Below are 19,362 nucleotides of genomic sequence, written 5' to 3' on the forward strand. Positions count from 1 at the left end.
TAATTTCTCTCCCCAACTGTTTCTCGACCTCTTGTCTAAACTCTTTGAAATTTTCAAATGATTCAGACTTGTGTCTCATTAGGTACACGTAACCATATCGTGAGAAATCATCTGTGAAGGTGATGAAATACACGTGTTGATTCCGTGTCCTAACACTTAGGGGACCACATACATCAGTATGTATTAGGTCAAATGTGCCTGTACATCTTTCAGGCTTACCGTCAAATGGCCGTTTTGTCATCTTGCCTTGTAGGCAAAGCTCACAGGTGGGAAGATCTTCTACAGTTAGAAAATCCAAATGACCATCATTTACCAACCTTGTGATTCGGTCAACACCGATGTGGCCAAGTTGGTAGTGCCACAGACACGTGGGATTAACTGTATCACGGGCTCTCTTCTTGGGGATTTCAGCCGACGTAGTTTCGGTTATGTTAGTTTCTAGAGAAGGATGTAGAACATAGAGACTGTTCTCCAGTTCCCCGTATGTGATGAATTTGTTATTTCTTTTAATAGTAATCGTATTACTAAAGAAGACAGAATAACCATCTGCACACAGTTTTGAAACAGAAATCAAATTTCTTCTTAAGTTTTGTACATAAAGACAATCTTTGAGTACAATTTTTTCTTCTCTAAAAATTAACTCCACGGTTCCTATTGCCGCAGCTGCAACAATTGCAGTAATCCCCAAGTAGAGAGTGACTTCTCCTTCACTCAGCCTTCTGCTTACCTTGAACCCCTACAGTGAGTTACACGCATGAGTTGAAGCCCCGGAGTCAATACACCAGGACGCAGAAGCTACCAATAAATTGGTTTCTATAACACAAGTTTCGAAATTACCTTTCTTGGATTCCAGGTAGGCAGGACAATTCCGTTTCCAGTGGCCGGTCTTCTTGCAGAAGTGACATGCATCTGATGCTTTGTCTTTCTTCTGCCTTTTGCCCTTGGTGGCTTTCTTCTGAGGCTTCTTTGCCTTCCTCTTTCTCTTGCACGTTTTGCTAGCTTCAACAAGCATAGCTACAGGCTCATCCTTTTTAATCAGTTCTTCAGCTCTTTGCAACATATTGTTGAGCTCTTGCAAACTGACATTCAACTTGTTCATGTTATAGTTCATGATGAACGGATTAAAGGAAGGAGGCAAAGAATTAAGGATAGCATCTATCTGGGTTGCGAGGTCTAGCCTGGATCCAAGAGCCTCCAGTTCGTTGATGTAACCCATCATCCGAAGACAATGGTCATGAACTTGTTGGCCCTTGGACATTTGAGTGGTCATGAACTGCTTCAAGACCTTTTGCCGAGTAGAACGATTCTGCTCTTCATACATCACCCTCAGGCTGTCCAATATGTCCTTGGCAAGTTCGATCTGATCGAAATGCCTCTGTATTTAGTTGTCCAAGGAGGCGATGATGTAACACCGGGCTAGGGAGTTTTTCTCCTCCCATTCCAGAAAGTCTCTCCTTCGGGCCTCAGAAGCCCTGTCTCCCGGACGCTCTAGGGCAGGATTCTTTGCCACTTTGTCCAGCTTTTCTGAAGCTAGGACCAACATAAGGTTCCTGTACCAGTCGACGTAGTTTGGGCCCTTAAGCTTGTTGTCATCAAGAAGCTTTGCAAAAGATCCGTTTGCCATTTTCTGATAAAAGAGCAAACATCAGTCCACAACCTAATTTGATTCATGTTCATTTCATAGATATGGCTTTTAATCTACGATCCATTTCCATTTATTCATCTCTGAGATTTCCCTCATTTCTCAGTGACGGAGACTACGGGTTGTCTCTGGAAATGTGGGAAATCACATAGGGTGCATGGAGCCAACTGTTTCAGCTGCATAACCCCACCACCCTTCTGTGAAGGATCATATCCACTCATCATATGAGTTTTCCCTTTGGCCTCTGTCAGACAAGGTTCAGAGCCGTTTTCAGGTAAACCTTTCTGTCCAGTGAGTGCTTACCCATCATATTCGTGAACGCCAAGGTACCGTGAGAGAGTTCCCATTTTCTGGTGAAGCCCCTCCCACATCGGTCTATGATGCCCCTATCATCTTATGAAACACTCAGACAAGCCCAAAGGCAAATGGATAGCCCATTTTCTGGTGCGTCTCGTCATTATTGAAGGACCCATCCTCATGCTAATGATGGAAGGCCTTTAGAGAGTTCATCATATGAATTTCCCTATCACATGCACTCATATTAGCTAGAGGGAACAAATAATTACTCCCTAGTTTGATTTAGGTCAAACCAAAGTGGCTCCCACTGACTTTCATAAAGCCAGATTTTGGTGGGCCTTAAATCGGCTAAGGTTCCGCACGTAACCTCTCGATGATGTGTGGGGCCCACCACTCAGGGAGGTCATCCAATGACCAAAAGAGACACCATGGCAATGATGTGCATTCAGCCATGGTGTGCGCAAGAGCCACTGTCGAATGAGCATGGGCCAAGTACTTATGGCCCATGTACGCAGCACATCACACATCCATAAATCTCATGCAGGGATAAATTGATCCAATCAATTAATTATCTGTAAGGCCCGTTGGAAGCCCGTTAAAATTCCATAATATTAACCATTAATATTATCTAGGTATATGGGCTGAACTAGGGTTACCCAGTTCAGCCCATATAGCTTTATCCTTTAAAATGGGCTTTTGCAGTTTTAACTATTTAAAATTGGGCCTTTACAGGCTGGGCCGAATTAACCATTTAATTAAATATCAATCCTTAGGCCCATTAGTGGGAAAATTAGGGTTGACTTTCAGCATTGATTAAACCCTAGAATTGGTCCAAACAGTTTGAACCAATCTTGGTTCGAATGGGTCTAGGGTTTGATTTTTAATTAAATCCTTAATTCAAGAAAATAATCTGAATTTAAATAACTGATAAAATAAAAGCAAAAACAATTAATCAGGGTTGTTCGCACACTCCATCTTGCAAAACAGAGGTTAGATCACAGATTGCAGTTTCTCAAACTGCAAATCACAGATAGCGAATCTCCCATCTGTGAAATCTCCTTCTCTGCGCTGCCATTTTCGATCCAAAATTAAAAATAAATAGAAATCCTATTTCTATTAATTATTACATCAGATCGAATGCCTATACATTGAGTCTAAAAATAAAAAAAAAAATTATTTACAGACCAAATGTAATAAATTCAATTCAAAAACTGCAAATCTTGCAGTTCTCCCTACGCAAATCAAGATTTCGATCTCCTCTTGTACGAACAGCCCATAAATCCAGAAAATTATAAAGAACTATTCTAAATAATAATCAGATTATTTGCCCATCTGTTTTGGGAACAAATTTCCCAAAACCCATATCTGCGCAAATTGGGTAGAACGCCTTCTCCCTAATTGCGCAGGTTCAAATCTGAAACAGAATGATTCAAGATTTGAACCATGGCTCTGATACCACTGAAGGGATAAGAAACCATCATATGGACGCCCAAGATTGCGGAATAAAGGGAGGGCGAATTTCAAAAATTTTTCTTTCCCTTCAACTGGGAATCGAATTCCCTATTTAGAAAATCATATTTTTAAGGATCATTCTTGAACCATAAACTGAGCCAGATCTGAACCAAAAGGAGGAGAGAGAGATAATACCTGATACAGAGAAATAATATCTCTCGACGGAGGTGTTCACACCCAAAGTAAAAACCAAAATCTGCTCCCACTGAAGATGGCGCAGTGCAGGGTGGAACAGAATCAGCAGTGTCCTTCCTAAGAACTTGATTCTTCCCAAGAATCACCTGGGCGGCTAGTGAATACAACTCCTACCAATCTTTTCTCCAAAAGATTGGAATCAAGATCTGATCTTGATTTCTCCCAAGCAATGGAGATCGAACTGCTATAGGCGGCGGCTGCAGGAAGGAGGCGGCTAGAGAGAATTTGCAGGGTGCAGAATTCTCTCCTCTGTGATCTCAGCTCTAAAGACAAGACTGTTGCTGGTGATTGTGTGTCTAAAGGCTGCCGCCCCCTCTTCCTTTTATAGACTTAAAGGGATCAGCTCCTAATCCCATTAGGAGTTGCTAACCCAAATCATATCTGGATTAGAAGTCCCTTTAAGATAAGTGATAAACCTTATCGTATCTGCAGATTAGATCAGCCAGTTCCTAATCTAATTAGGAAGTTTCCAAATCTAAATCTCATTTAGATCTTGGACTCTCTGAGTGAATAGGGTGTGGGCCCAATCCTATCAACTGATCTTATCTCAGAATTCGCCCCTTAAAAACTAATCAAATTAGCCCAGTTCGAAATGGGCTTAAGGCCCATTTAAGGTTATGTATTCATTAAACCTTCCAAACTGCTGCCCAGTTGGGCTTCCTTGTATGGCATGGGACCCAAACATTGATCTACACATCAGCCACATGGGTTCAGCCCAACCTTTGTTACAAGGCCTGGCCGAATACACTGTTATGGACAGTGCACCCCCTGAAACCCATCAGATGGGCTCTATGGGCCCAACACTTACCCTAAGTGGTCCCTGGACCAAGCCACCTTGTAACACCCAGGGACTGTGGGCAGATGCAAAATTAGCCCATCAGGTATTATCATCAATGGCCTTACACTTAACCTCTCAGCCCATAATGATCATACACTGCCCGACAAGAGAGGACCTCTCCCTCAGCAGCAAGGAACAGTGTTACACTCTCTCAAGTATGGATCCCGGAAATTAAAACATTTTGCAAACATTTCAAAACCATAATATATATATATACTTTTTATATCTCATATAAAATATATTTTGCAAAACAAATCTCAACGATTGAAATCGGCTACCGGTAGTCTTGGTTTCCATCAGTGAAAGTGCATCCCCGATCATTACCTTTGTCTGACAAAGGAGCTGATCCTGTCACTATGATCACCCACTCAGATGAATTCTCAGACTGTCCCAACATACCCAGGTTTTGACCCCCGCTAAGGATCTCACTGATTGGTATATCAAAGACAGCCCAATCCGACACCTAGTGTAGTATCATAATCGAGTCTAGGGGTCGGGTGTAATTTTCCAGTTTTGCCCATCAATCTCCAAGGTCCAGGGCAATACTGGAAATCTGGTCCAGTTCAAAGATTCAATTAATCCCACACTGTATGTGCCTAGGGTCTCACCCCGGTAGTTGAGACAAGCCATCCCAACCGACTTGGTGGCACCAAAGTGTCAGCCTTGTCAGGATGGGTCTACCTAGACTGACCCACTGGCTGTGAACATTCTAAACTAACACGAGTCTCATTAAGTATCCAGTTTAAGAGTATTACACAGAAACATACCAAGGGAACATGAATCAAATATGCACTTTTATTCATTTACAATAAACTCATAAAGTATATCAATTTGATTGAAACTAAGGGCATACAAAACTGTCTAACAAGTTTGGTGTTCATATTAAAATTCTTCTCTGATAATGCAAAAGAGTACATCTCAACACCATTTCAGCAATAATTAGAGCACCATGGGATAATTCATCAAACCTCATGTTTCCTACACCCCACAACTGAACGGTGTAACTGAACGCAAAAATCAACGTCTCCTTGCAACTGCTCGGTCTATGATGCTTAATATGAATGTCCCAAAGCATTGTTGGAGTGATGTTGTCCTCACATCATGTCCTCTCATCAATCGGATGCCCATGTCCATCCTTGGAAGTCAATCCCCCTTCTCCGTATTGTTTCCCACCTTGTCCCTGCTTCCTCTTACCTAGAGAGTCTTTGGGTGTGTTTGCTTTGTTCAAAATTTGGGTTCTGGTTTAGAGAAGTTAGATGCACGAGCTACTAAGTGTATCTTCCTTGGATACTCCAGGACTCAGAAAGGGTATAAGTGCTATAACCCTAACTCCCATAAGTCATTTGTGTGCTCCGATGTCACCTTCTTTGAATCTGTTCATTTTTTCTCGGACACTATGGTTCCTTCTCCTTCCCCTGTAGTTCCTCTTCCTGTCCTTGTTGAGGATCATCTTCCCGTGGTTCCCATTCCAGTTGCAATTCCCCCTGTAATTCCTCCTCTAGTGCTAGTTACTACTGAGAGGCCATCAATCAAACAAGTGTATACTCACAGAAGCGCACAAGCCCCTCCTCCAATCCAACCCTCGTCGATAGATCATGTGGTTGCTTCTTCTCCCTTGGACCTTGAACTTCCTATTGCCCTGTGGAAAGGTAAACGCACTTCTACTTCTCATCCCATTTCCCACTATGTTTCCGTTGCTCACCTTTCTGCTCCTCATCGCAACTTTATATCATTGCTATCATATGTTTCCATTCCCAAGACTGTCCAAGAAGCCCTTACCTCCCTAGAGTGGCGACAAGCAATGGAAGAGGAACTATCTACTCTACAACACCACCACACGTGGGAACTCACTGCTCTTCCTCCTGGTAAGCATGTTGTTGGGTGCAAGGTTTAAAATGTCGGTGTCGATGGAAATGTCGCTTACCAAAATATAGGACATATGTCGGAAATGTCAGAAATGTCAAGGGGAAATATTGTAAAAATTAGAGACATTGTGGAGATATGCAACGATATTTTGTAAAATGATAAAAGAAGCATTAATACATATTTCTAGACTATTATCTTATTCCCATCCATTATATAAAGCTAAGAAACAAAAATCAATAACAAATTAGTAAATGACGATTTACTGATTTATTATGCATTTTGATGTTTTTACAAGGTTATCTGATATTTTCTTTTCTTATTTTTAATTATGATTTATTATAAATTCTAATATATTTATTTCACACTAGTAAATAGAAATACATTTATTCTGATTTTTTAAATATTAAAGTTATAAAACATTATGTTTTATTATAAATTTAATAAACTGATTCTCCTTTTTGTAGTATTAAGATTTTGATAAATTCTGATTTCTTATAAAACTTAATGAATTTATTATGATTTTTAATACTAAACTTATAATAAATTATGATTTAGTATAAAACTTAATAAATTTATTCTGATTTTTTACATTAAATGTAGAATATGATTTATTAAAAAAATTTAATAAACATTTTCTGATTTTAATAAATATTTTAAAAAACACTAACTAGTTAATATTTGATTACTTGAAAAATATTTTATGTTTTATATTATAAAGTAATTAATTTATTCTTTTGTTTTTATATTTTGTTAATTCTTTTTTATAAATATTTTATTTGAAATATTAAATAGAAATTATTAATAGAATAATTTATATTAATATACTTATTATAATTATATAATATATTAATGTACATTACTTGACATTCTGTCGACATTATCGACATCTTGTCGACATAATAGGAAAAACTGCCTTTTTTTTTTGTTATTTGGACCGATTTGGTCGACATTTCCGAAATATAGGAAATGTCGACCGAAATATTGTAATTTTTATATTACTATCCATTTTCATGTCGGTGAGCCTTGACATCAACATATGTCAGGCGACATTTGAAACCATGGTTGGGTGTAAGTGGGTCTACACAGTGAAGTACCTCCCAAATGGTAGTGTGGAACGACTGAAGGCTAGGTTAGTGACCAAGGGCTATTCTCAATTGTATGGTATGGACTATATGGAGATATTTTCTCCTGTGGCTAAAATTGGTTCAGTTCGGGTGCTAATTTCCTTAGCTGCTATGTATGATTGACCTCTTTTGCAAGTAGACATTAAAAATACTTTCCTGCATGGTGATCCCATTGAAGAGGTGTATATGGAGCAACCACCAGGGTTTGTTGCCCAAGGGGAGGATGGTAAGGTTTGTAGACTCAAAAAGGCAATTTATGGACTGAAACAATCTCCACGAGCATGGTTTGGCAGGTTCAATGAAGTAGTGAAAAACTTTGGGATGAAACAATGTCAGGTAGACCACTCTGTGTTTAGCCATGACTCAAAAGATGGGAAAATCTTACTAGTGGTGTATGTGGATGATATTGTCATAACTGGGAGTGATAGTAATGGGATTGACAGGTTGAAGAAATTTCTACAAGACCACTTCAATATGAAAGATTTGGGTAAGTTGAAGTACTTCCTGGGAATAGAAGTTGCAAGGTCAAGACATCAAATTAAGTTATGTCAAAGAAAATATGTTCTTGACCTACTTGAAGAAACAGGATTGTTAGGTGCTAAATTAACAGAGACTCCTATGGAACTGAATGTCAAGTTGAGTGTTGATGCAGGTGAGGAGTTTGATGATCCTGAAAGATACAGGAGGTTGGTGGGAAAGTTGAATTATCTGACCGTTACCCGACCATATATATTATTAGCTATGAGTATGGTGAGTCGGTTTATGCAACATCCTCGATTTCCTCATTGGGAAGCAGTTCTAAGGATTGTTGTGAAGGGTGCTCCGGGCCATGGTTTGCTATATAAAAGTGGAGGGCCCCTTGAGATAGTAGGGTATACAAATGTTAATTGGGTTGGTTCTGTTTCAGACAAGAGATCAACTACAGGGTATTGTACCTTGGTGGCAATCTTGTAACTTGGAAGAGCAAGAAACAAACAGTGGTGGCAAGAAGTAGTGTAGAAGCTGAGTACAAAGCTATGACTCATACCACATGTGAACTGGTATGGTTGAAGAACTTGCTACAAAAGATGGGATTCTTAGTTGACAAACCCATGAGACTATACTGTGATAACCAAGCAGTTGTTGACATCTCTTCCAATCCAGTCTTCCATGAGAGAACCAAGCATATTGAGGTTGATTGTCACTTTGTAAGAGAGAAAGTGATCAGGGGAGTGATAACCACATCTCATGTGAGCTCGGGAAATCAGTGGGCAGATCTCTTTACAAAGGGATTGTCTCGAGGCAGAGTAGATTATATTTGTGACAAGCTGGGACTATATGACATATACTCTCCAGCTTGAGAGGGAGTGTTAGAATTCACAAAACAAGGGTATTTTGGTCATTTGGGTGTATCTGTGTGAGAGTGAAAGGTCTGTTCTATTCAAGTCTAAGTTGTGTGTACCATCACTTATGAGGGGCAATATAGTCCTTATTGTAACCAAAACTTATTTTGAGATAAATACAAGTGGGTCATCTAGAGAGGACTGATTTTCCTCATCTGGCCGAACCCTTCTTTAACCTAGAATCAAATAGGAATTTTACAGTTATGGTCCCTCTATTCGTCGCATTCGTATATCACGTAATGTTGTTTTCCTTGAGCACATTTCCTTTTTTGCTAGAATTGCTAGACCATCTGCACCGTCTGTTTCTATTTTGCCAAACTTTGATTCACAGGATGCTCCACCTCTTTTTGCTAAGAAGGACCTTCTCATCTTCTCTCGCAAGCGGTTACGTGATCCAGCCCCTGCGCCTGCAACTCTCCTTCCTTCCGGTTCAGATCATCATCTTACCACTGCTCCTGTAAGTGATACCTCTACTTCAGACACTCTTTATACTTATGTTCCTCTTTGTCGTTCTACTCATATATCTAGACCTCTTGACCGCTATGGTTTTCCATTAAACCATAGCTCTTTGTCTGTTGTCCTATCCTACACAGATGTTCCTCGCTCTTACCGGGAAGCTAATAGTAGCCCTCATTGGAAGGAAGCCATGGATGCAGAAATTCATGCTTTACATGAGAATCACACTTGGGACCTTGTGCCTACTCCTCCAAATGCATCCATTGTTGGGAGTCGTTGGGTTTACAACATCAAGCTGAAATCCGATGGATCTCTTGATCAATACAAGGCACGTTTAGTTGCCCAGGGATATAGTTAGGAGTATGGTGTCAACTATGAAGAAACATTTACTACTGTTGCAAAGATCACCACAGTCTGTGTTCTTTTAGCAGTGTCTGCCATTCATTCTTGAACTATATGCCAGCTTGATGTAAAGAATGCCTTTCTTCATGGTCAGTTGAAGGAGACGGTCTACATGAAGCCTCCTCTTGGATATTGCAATGATCCTTCTTAATATGTTGCCTCAAAATCTTTATATGGTCTAAGACAAGCTCCCCAGGCATCGTTTGAACGCTTTTGCGATGTTGTAGTTGTTGTTGGATATAGCCAAAGTTCTTCCGATCACTCTCTCTTTGTTAGGCGACGGCCTCAATGTATTACCATTCTCCTACTATATGTTGATGACATGTTGTTGACTAGGAATGATGTTGAGGGCATTCGTGAATTGAAACTATTACTTCATAATTCCTTTCACAAGAAGGACTTAAGCCCTCTCACCTATTTCCTGGGATTGGAAGTACATCGTAGTGATCAAGGGTATTTTGTTTGTCAGCAGAAGTATGCCTCTGACCTTGTTAAACTTGTTGGTCTTAATGATGAAAAGCATGTTGATACACCTATGGAGGTAAATCTAAAGCTATCTAAATCTGAAGGTCCTCTACTTCCTGATGCTGCCTTGTATCGCCAGCTTGTGGGGTCCTTCATTATCTCACTATGACTCGGTCTAATATTTCTCATGTTGTTCAAGTTGTTAGTCAATTCGTTTCTGCTCCTCATCAGCCTCATATGATTGTTGTTCATCGCACCATTCGATATGTTAGAAGCACAACTTTTCAGGGACTGTTCTTCTCCTCTCCTATTCAGTTGAGAGCATACGCTAATGTGGATTGGGCTGGTTGTCCAGACACTCGTAGGTCCACTTCTGGGTGGTGTGTTTTTATGGGTGATTCACTCATCTCATTTAAGTGTAAGAAACAACAAACAGTTTCCAAGTCTTCCACTGAAGCAAAGTATAGGGCCATGTCTTCGGTTTGTAGTGAGATTGTTTGGTTACGACCTCTCTTTATGGATCTTGGAATTCAGCTTCCTACTCCTATTCCTCTCTATGCAGACAATACGAGTGCTATCTAGTTTGCATCTAACCCTGTATTCCATGAAAGGACCAAGCACATCGAGGTGGACTGCCACTTTATCCGAGATCTTTTAACTACTAAGTCCATAAAGCTTCCTCATGTATTCGAACATGCAGATTGCCGATATCTTCACCAAAGATATGACTAGAATTCGACATCTCTTTCTTATAGACAAACTAATGCTTATGTCTAGGCATCAGTTTGAGGGGGAGTGTGGAGACTCTATAACTTGATGTATCTTATTAGTATAGTCCCTGTTGTATATTAATTTTACATTTTATTCTTCTTTTCTATTTCAGTCCTATATGGGCATTCTTGTAATTGTACATATCTTTTAATATATAAGAGACTCTTTGAGGTGGAGGCCATTCATTCTTGACACCTCTAAGATTATTCTTGTTCTTTTCTCTATTCGGTCAAGAGTGTTGACATTTTGCACATGTTGGAATAAAACCAAAGGGGGTAAATGAAAAAAATGAGGCGATATGTGAATATTGCAAGAAGCCAAAACGTACGAAGGATTCTAGTTGGAAACTTCATCCAAGTCTTCTTCCAGAGAGGTTTCGGAACAACAACTTTAAGAAAGGTGGTTAGTTTGGAAATCCCAAGAATGCAAATGTTGCTATAGCATCTAAAAGTGAAGAAAAATCTACTGTAGAACAGCTGCCAATAGTGAAGGCAGAGTTTGAGAGATATGAGAAGTAGATAAATCATTTGGAGTCTACTGTTGCAGCTTCCTCCTCAAGCACCACCTCTACATCCGCTTTTGCCCATTCAGGTATTCATGCTTCTGCAAATCATGCTACAGCTTCAAATAATCGTTGAATTCCTTGGATCATAGATAATGATGCATCAGACCATATGACTAGCATACCTAACCTTTTTTGTTCATACCAGCTCCTCTCTGGTAAAGAGAAGATTTCTCTTGCCGATGGGTCTCTTGCTCCCATCTCTAACAAGGGGGATATTAGAGCCTCTGACTCACTTGTATTATCCTCTATCCTTCATGTTCCCAAACTTAACACTAACATTTTATCGGTTAGTACTTTAACAAAATCAATGAACTGCAGCATAACCTTCTTTCCTACTTATTATGTTTTTCAGGACTTGAAATCTCAAAGGGCGATTGGTAGTGGCCATGAGGCGAATGGGATATATTTGTTGGATGTCTCTAATCAAAGTCCTGGATTACCTAGTGGAATAGCTTTGGAGTCTGTTTCATCAGAGTCAGTTGATAGAGTCATGACATGTCATTTAAGATTTGGCCATTTGTCTTTTTTAGCTTTGAGTTATTTGTTTCCAAAAATGTTTAAGGAAATATTCCTATCGAGTCTTCAATCTTCATTGTGAGTCATGTGAACTAGCAAAACATTGTAGACAATCTTTTTCAGTGAGTAATAAAAGATCCGTTTCTCCTTTCCATATTGTGCACTCTGATGTGTGAGGGCCATATCATTTACCTGCTATGGGGGGTAACAAATATTTCATTCTTTTCATTCATTATTTCTCTTGTTACACCTGGATTTACCTTGTGAAATCCCAGGATGATGTACCAAATATTGTACAAAAATTTCATGAACTTATACTTACCCAGTTTAATACTCTGATCAAAATATTCCGATCTGATAATGCAAAGGAATATTTTGAGAAGAGCCTTTCCATTACTTTGATACCTTTGGAGTTATTCATCAGAGTTCTTGTTCCTACACTCAACAAAATGGAGTGGCAGAAAGGAAGAATAGACATGTGGTTGATGTTGTGAGGAGCCTCCTTTTTGCTTCCCATGTTCTTGTTAAGTTTTGGAGAGATGTTGTCCTTACAGCTACATGCTTGATAAACCTAATGCCTTCCCGAGTTATGGGGTTTAAAACTCCCTTTAGCTTACTTTTCCCAAACGAGGATCTCTTCTATCTTCCTCTTAGAGTGTTTGGGTGCACTTTCTATGTTCATGTTTACAGTCATCAAACACATAAGTTTGAGCCTAAAGCACACAAATGTGTCTTTAACAACTAAAGGAAAATGAGGAAGGTAATTTGATAGAGAGGGAAGTAGAAATTGGGGAAGCTAGAGATAAAGAGAGAGAGGAAACATTGGAGAATAATAACAAAGATGAGGTTGTGGCAGATTTTGTTGGGAAACTTGGCCATAGTATAAAAAACCCAATTGATTTGAAGACTTTCTAAAGGAAAAATAAGGATGAAGGAAAGGTGACAAAGAGGAAGTTGAGTGAAGTTGAAAGACAAGTTGGATGTTGAAGGAGACAAGGAATTTAGTGCAAGAACAGGAAGTAATAAGAGGAGCAAAAAGTAAGTTGAAAATGAAGATTATAAGTTGGAATATCCAAGGTTTGGGTAGTGCTAGGAAAAGATCAATCATTAAATAGGTGTTAAGAAAAGAAAATCCTGACATAATCATTCTTCAGGAACCAAGCTAGCAGAGTTTAATAGTAGATGGGATAGAAGTTTATGGAGGGCTATGGGAGTCAGTTGGGCAATGGCCCCATGTTAGGGGCCCTTGGGGGGTATAGTGATGATGTGGAGAGATGAAAGTTGACTGGAATTGAAGAGCTTGTGGGTAAATTTACAGCTCCCCTAAAATTTCAGCAACTAGATGGTGGATTTGAATGGGTTTTAACAAACCTATATGGACCTAATGGATATAGGGAGTGAAATGAAATATAGGAGTTGGGAGATATTAGAGGACTTTAGGAGGGACCTTGGTGCATAGGTGGAGATTTTAATGTGATCAGATTCACTGAAGAGACAAACAATAGGAAACGAAGTATCATGACAAGTACAAGAAGGTTTAACCAATTCACTAAAAGAATTGCCCCTCTTACATAATTTTACTTGGTCTAACCTCCAAGCCAACGCGGTTTGTTCTAAATTGGATAAATTCCTATTCTCGGTGGATTGGGAGGAGTACTAGGAAAAATGTCTAGAGCTCTACCTAGGGTAAGCTCAGATCATTGGCCAATCTCCATCTATAGAGAGGAGATAGATAGGAGAGGCCCAACTCCCTTTAGGATTGAGAACATGTGGTTATATTACCAGTGCTTTGTAAAAAAGATTAAGGAATGGTCGGGGGAGAGCAACCCAAGAGTCAAATGGAAAGAAAATAGATTCCATAAGAAGTTGCAGTTCTCGACGACCAAGATTAAGGAATGGAATATTCAACAATTCGGGAGGACTGAAGAGAGGAAGCAAACTTGATTAGTTAAATTGAGGAATTGGATAAGGAGGGGAGAGGCATATTTAAGGAAAGAGACAAGAAAGCAAGATGGGATCTAAGGAAATGGTTGGAAGAGATACTCTACAAACAAGAAATTAGCTAGAGACAAAAATCAAGGCATAGATATTCATCTAAAAAAATCATGGCATAAATGGATTAAGGAGGTGATAGAAACACTAAATTCTTCCATGCATTGTCTAATGGTAGAAAAAGGAAAAATCATATCTCAGGATTAGTGGTGGATGGTGTAACAATCACACAACAAAGTGAGATAACTGAGGCTTTTAAAGAACATTTTAGGTCCATCTATAGATGACCCCAGATGTGGCTAGATGGTCTTGATTGGCCAAGGTTATCAAGTGAACTCAAGGATTGGTTGGAGAGGACTTTTGAGCATGAGGAAATTAGGGAGGTCGTATTTTCTATGGACATATTTAAAGCACCTAGGCTAAATGGATTGACAATGGCGTTTTACCAAGATTGTTGGGACATTTTGAAAGATTATTTGCAGCAAGTGTTTAATGAATTCTTTGGGAGAGGAGTGATGGAGGAAGTTTGAATAGCAAAAGAGTTGAACATCAGAAAATTGGTCATTGAAGAGGATTCAAAGTTGGTAATTAGTTGGCAACTAAAGGAGGAGTTGGGTTGGTGAAAGTACGTTAATGAAAAGATGTGCTAACTGCTAATTCCTTTGCTGATGCCTTGGCCAAGCAAGGGGTGGGAAGAGATCTTCTTTTTTGGGTTGTGATGTAACTTGTATTTTCTTTTCTCCTTGGAGAGAGCTAAGAGAGTTTCTCTTTCCATTGTGTTTCACTATAACTATCTTCATGTTTAATGAAACTTTTTCTGTTATTGATCAAAATAAATTTCTAGGCCTGAACTCAATTTTCATAGCTTTGGTGCCTAGGAAATCTGATGCAGACCATCCTTGAGAGTTGAGGCCCATTAGCTTAGTGAATATTTTATATAAAATAATAACTAAGGTTCTTTCTTTGAGGATTAAGGTAGCTCTGCCTTCCATTATTTCACCTAATCAAAGTGCTTATGTAAAGAATAGGATAATTACTGATCAAATTCTAATTGCCAATGAAAGTGTGGAGGAGATGAAAAGAGAAGGAAAGAAAGGTTTAGTTTGCAAATTGGACTTGGAAAAAAAATTATGATATTGTGGGCTGGTCCTTGTTAGAACTAAGGAGGAGCTTTCGATTTGGAGAGAGATGTTGTAAGTGGATATTGGGGTGCATCAAGACTTGTCGTTATTCTCTACTGGTGAATGGAACAATGGTGGATTTCTTTCCAGCTTTAAGGAATTAGGCAAGGGGATCCTCTCTCTCCCCTCCTTTTTACTTTAATTGCTGAGGTCCTTGGGAAAATAATTTCTAGGGCGGATTCACAAGATTTAGTGAGGGGATGGAAAGTTAGTCGTGATGGGATTCCAATTACACATTTGCGATTTGCAAATGAACTTTTGTGAGGGAGGGACTAGAAGGTAGGTCAGAAACCTCATGTTAACAGTGCAACTTTTTGAATAGATCTCAAATCTAAAAGTGAATTTTGATAAAAGTTGTATTTTGGGTGTTAATGTGGAAGAGAGGGCATTGTCAGAGCATAGTTTCAAGGTGCCAAGGCAAAGCTAGGCGATAAGGGAGCGCCTTGTCGCCTAGTCGCCTAGGTGATGAGTATTTTAAAATAAATAAATATAAATCCTAGGGCAGATCCCTAGGTTTTATGGTAATAAGTAGTGATTTTGAACTAATAATCACCATAATTCTCATGAAATAAGTATAAACCCCATAGCAATAGACAGAAAGTGAACATATTTATGAGTAGAAAAATAAGAAAGGAAAGAAACAACAAAACGTAAGGGTTAAGCTCTTGTTTTGGTCCTAGGAAGAAGTCCTATTGATTGTTCTTGTTGTCAATTGGATAAAATCTTCAAGCTACTTTTTACTTATCAATTCAGGTTTTAAAGTGTTAATGGGTTTAAGACGGTGTCACTAACTTGTGTCTCGATTGAACCCAAACAAATAAGAAAATAACAAAAAGAAACTACTATAAGAATAACAATATTAATATTATAAACCCACAATATGAACAATTTACTCTAATAATATCTATTGTACTACTATTAATAACATAAAATAAAAATATGAAATATTGTGTGGTATCTTACATATAAATATGTAGGCGTTTAGGCGAGACAACCCTCCAAGAATGCCTTATCACCTAGGAGTCACCTTGGTGCTCGCCTAGGCATCACCTTGACAACTAGGTTCAGAGTATGCAAACATTTTGGGTTATGAGGTGTCTCAATGGCCATTGAAATACTTAGGCCTACCCTCTGGGGGACAACCCAAAGAAGAGCAGTTTTTGGGATCATATAATAAAAGGATTTGCTAAAAGACTTGCCTCATGGAAGAAAAGCTATTTGTCACTAAGAGGTAGGATTACTTTAATAAGATCCATTTTATCTAACATGACTGTTTATTACATGTCTATTTTTAAGATGCTGGAGAGTGGGGGAAGAAAATTGGAAAAGCTGATGAGGGACTTTCTATGGGAGCCAAGGAGGAGAGAAAGGACCATAGAGGTAGATGGGAAGTGGTTAGTAGAAAGTAAGGAGTTTGGTGGTCTAGGCATAGGTAATTTATAAAAAAAGGAATATGGCATTATTGGTGAAGTGGCTATGGAAACTACTTGTGGATAAACATTCATGGGCTTATTATTAATGGATGGGATGCTGGTATACTGACTAAGGCTGCTAGAGCTTCCCCTTGGAAGGCCATCCATGCTATTTTGCCTTCTTTCCTGCCTTTTGTCAGGTATGATCTGTGCTCTGGAAACCTTATAAATTCCTTTGAAAGACATATTTCCTTCGTTGTTTGCCCTTTCAAGATACAAAGATGAGGTTGTCTATACTTTCCTTGTTCCTTCAAATTCAAGAAATAGTTTTGATTGGGATTTGGGTTTGAGAAGTGATCCGGAATTAAATTGTGTTTTGGATTTGTTTCGCATCTTTGATGGGACATTTTTGGACTAAATCTGATAGCCGTATTTGGACCCTCTCCTCCTTTGGTGCCTTTTCTTATGCTTCGTTCTTCAAAGCCCTAATTTCAACCCTTTAATAGTTTGGGGCATCCTTTTCTTGTAAAGGAGGTTTGGAGTAAACCTATTTCTCCAAGAATTAAAAGTTTCTATTGGAAAGTTTTCTTAGAAAGAATAAATACTTTTGATCTACTTCAAAAAAAAAGACCTAACTGGTGCTTATCCCCACATTGGTGTGTTGTATGCAAGGATGGAGAAGCTTGCATAGGTGGACTTTTCTTGAAATTCAGACGTAGGTGGACTCCCCTGCCTAATGTGCAAAGTTCATTTGCCTCTACTTTCTTTAGGTGGCCAAAGAAAAGGGGAAGAGTTTTGTGGAAGTGCTTAAGGGCTGCATTGAGCTGGACCATATAAGAAGAAAGGAATTCAAGAATTTTTTCAAATAAGGAAAGAAGCAGAGAGGCAATAATAAAGACCATCATGATTAGAGTGGTTCATTGGGTGAAGTCTTTGGAGCTATTTGATAATTTCTCAACAGATGACTTTATGAAAATCTGAAAGGGAGTGGCTTGTTCAGATCATCACAAAATCACTACAAGCCCTCTTTCATTTCCACCAGCTAATGATTACATCAAGCTAAACATTGATGGGAGTAATGTAGGTAACCCAGGTCCTTCTGGTATTGGAGGTATTTTTAGAAACGGTGAAGGCAGAATTATTGACAAGTCCAATTGGTGTAGATGACTCTTTAAGGGCTGAGATTATGGTTGTTATAGAGGGAGTGCAAAAGGAAAAGGATATGAACTTAAATAAGCTGATTATAGAAGGTGATTCAAAGCTAGTATTGGACTGGCTACAAAAGGAAGAAACTGGATTTTAGATTTTCAATAGAGAGGAAGAAATTAAAGTGGCTGACACAAAATATGGATGTGAGACTTAGTTGGGTTAAAAGAACTATTAATGCCTTCGCTGATGTTCTAGCAAAACAAAGGGTGGGAAGAAGTCAAATGTTTTGGGCTCAATTGTAATGTTTTAAGTTTTAATTGAGGAGAGTTAAGAAAGTTTACCTCTTCTCTTGTTTATATCTTTTCCTCCTTTTTAATCATTAATGAAATCTTCTATTATTGATTAGGAAAAAAAAGATAAACCCCGGGCCCTCGGGAGTGGGTGATTTTGATTGAAGTTCCCTTGGTAACCAGGTCCCTCAGGTGTAGGAGTCTTTAGAGATGGTGAAGGCAAAATTCTGACTCTTTTTCGGGGCCTATAGGAGTGGGTGATTCGTTAAGAGTTGAGGTGTTAGCACTGCTGCAAGGTCTGAGACTGGCTAAACAGATGGGACTACACCAGATTGAAGTGGAAGGGGATTCATGATTAGTAACTGGATGAAATCTGGAACCACAGGCAAATGGCCTGGGTGATGCTCTAGACAAACAAGGATCAAACAGGAGTGAACTTTTCTGGGTTGCTTTGTAACAATGGTTATGAATGTGGGTTCAGCATTTCAGCTTAGGAATGCTGGAGTTGTAATATCTTGTTAATTTCTTAATGAAAGTTACCGTTTCCTATAAAGGAAAAAAAAAAGATAAACCAAAAGGTGACTTCTGTATTTACCTGTCTTTCATTTGGAACAAATTGGAACATATGGGGCTTTTCCTGTGTATACAGTGTGAAAAATGTTTAACTTGGACCCAAGAAAAAGGACCATATAATAGACTAATAAAACAAGGTGCAGAAAGAAAATGATGCAAGTACATGAAATATATCAAATAGTTTGCTTCGTTTACAATGTTGATGGAACAATGAAAATACAAAATTAAATATGCAGTGTTCTAAAATCAAGTAACAAGCAAGGTGCAAGGAGGCATATGCCTGAAAGAAATGAGGAGCCACTTATGAAGAAAAGAAAGACTTAATATGCAACAATAGGCAGTAGCAGAAAGATAGGTACCAATATACAAATTTTAAGTTCTGAAAGAAATAAAACCATGTTATTTAAATTGGTTAGAGCATTATGTTATCAATATGAAGGATGTTGTTGTTAGTCATATGCCCTAAAACTAATCTAGTGATAGTGTAAAAGGGAAATCTTGTACTATTCATACTTCAATACAAATTGGGCAGCTTTCATCCATGTCTTTTTGTTTATAATTACATGAATAGTCCATATTATCTTTGTCAAGTTTATCAAGTTGGTATATTCTTAACTGTATTATGAATTTGAGATATGCTTGTCCTTGGTACAAGATCCTAAAATAGTTTTCAGTCATAAGATTATCAAGAGGGTTTTGATAATCTGAACACACAGACACATTTTATGCTTGCC

At 38.7% G+C, this 19,362-nt stretch overlaps 1 protein-coding gene across 2 annotated transcripts in view; it reads right to left on the reverse strand.

Moving 5' to 3' along the window:
• Nucleotides 1-19,362, reverse strand: part of LOC148848892 (uncharacterized) — a 56,935-nt gene that overhangs the window by 27,022 nt on the left and 10,551 nt on the right. Inside the window, exon 4 of one of the 2 annotated variants that reach the window (XM_088952022.1) lies at nt 18,651-18,692. The exons of the other annotated variant lie outside the window; for it this stretch is intronic. Within the exon in view, the coding sequence (XP_088808148.1) occupies nt 18,651-18,692 (42 nt within the window). The remainder of the gene's footprint in view (nt 1-18,650; nt 18,693-19,362) is intronic. 2 annotated transcript variants of the gene reach the window in all.

This window comes from Nelumbo lutea, chromosome 6 (genome assembly GCF_056320005.1).
Source record: "Nelumbo lutea isolate HS-2025 chromosome 6, American lotus-T2T, whole genome shotgun sequence".
NCBI classification, from domain to species: domain Eukaryota; kingdom Viridiplantae; phylum Streptophyta; class Magnoliopsida; order Proteales; family Nelumbonaceae; genus Nelumbo; species Nelumbo lutea.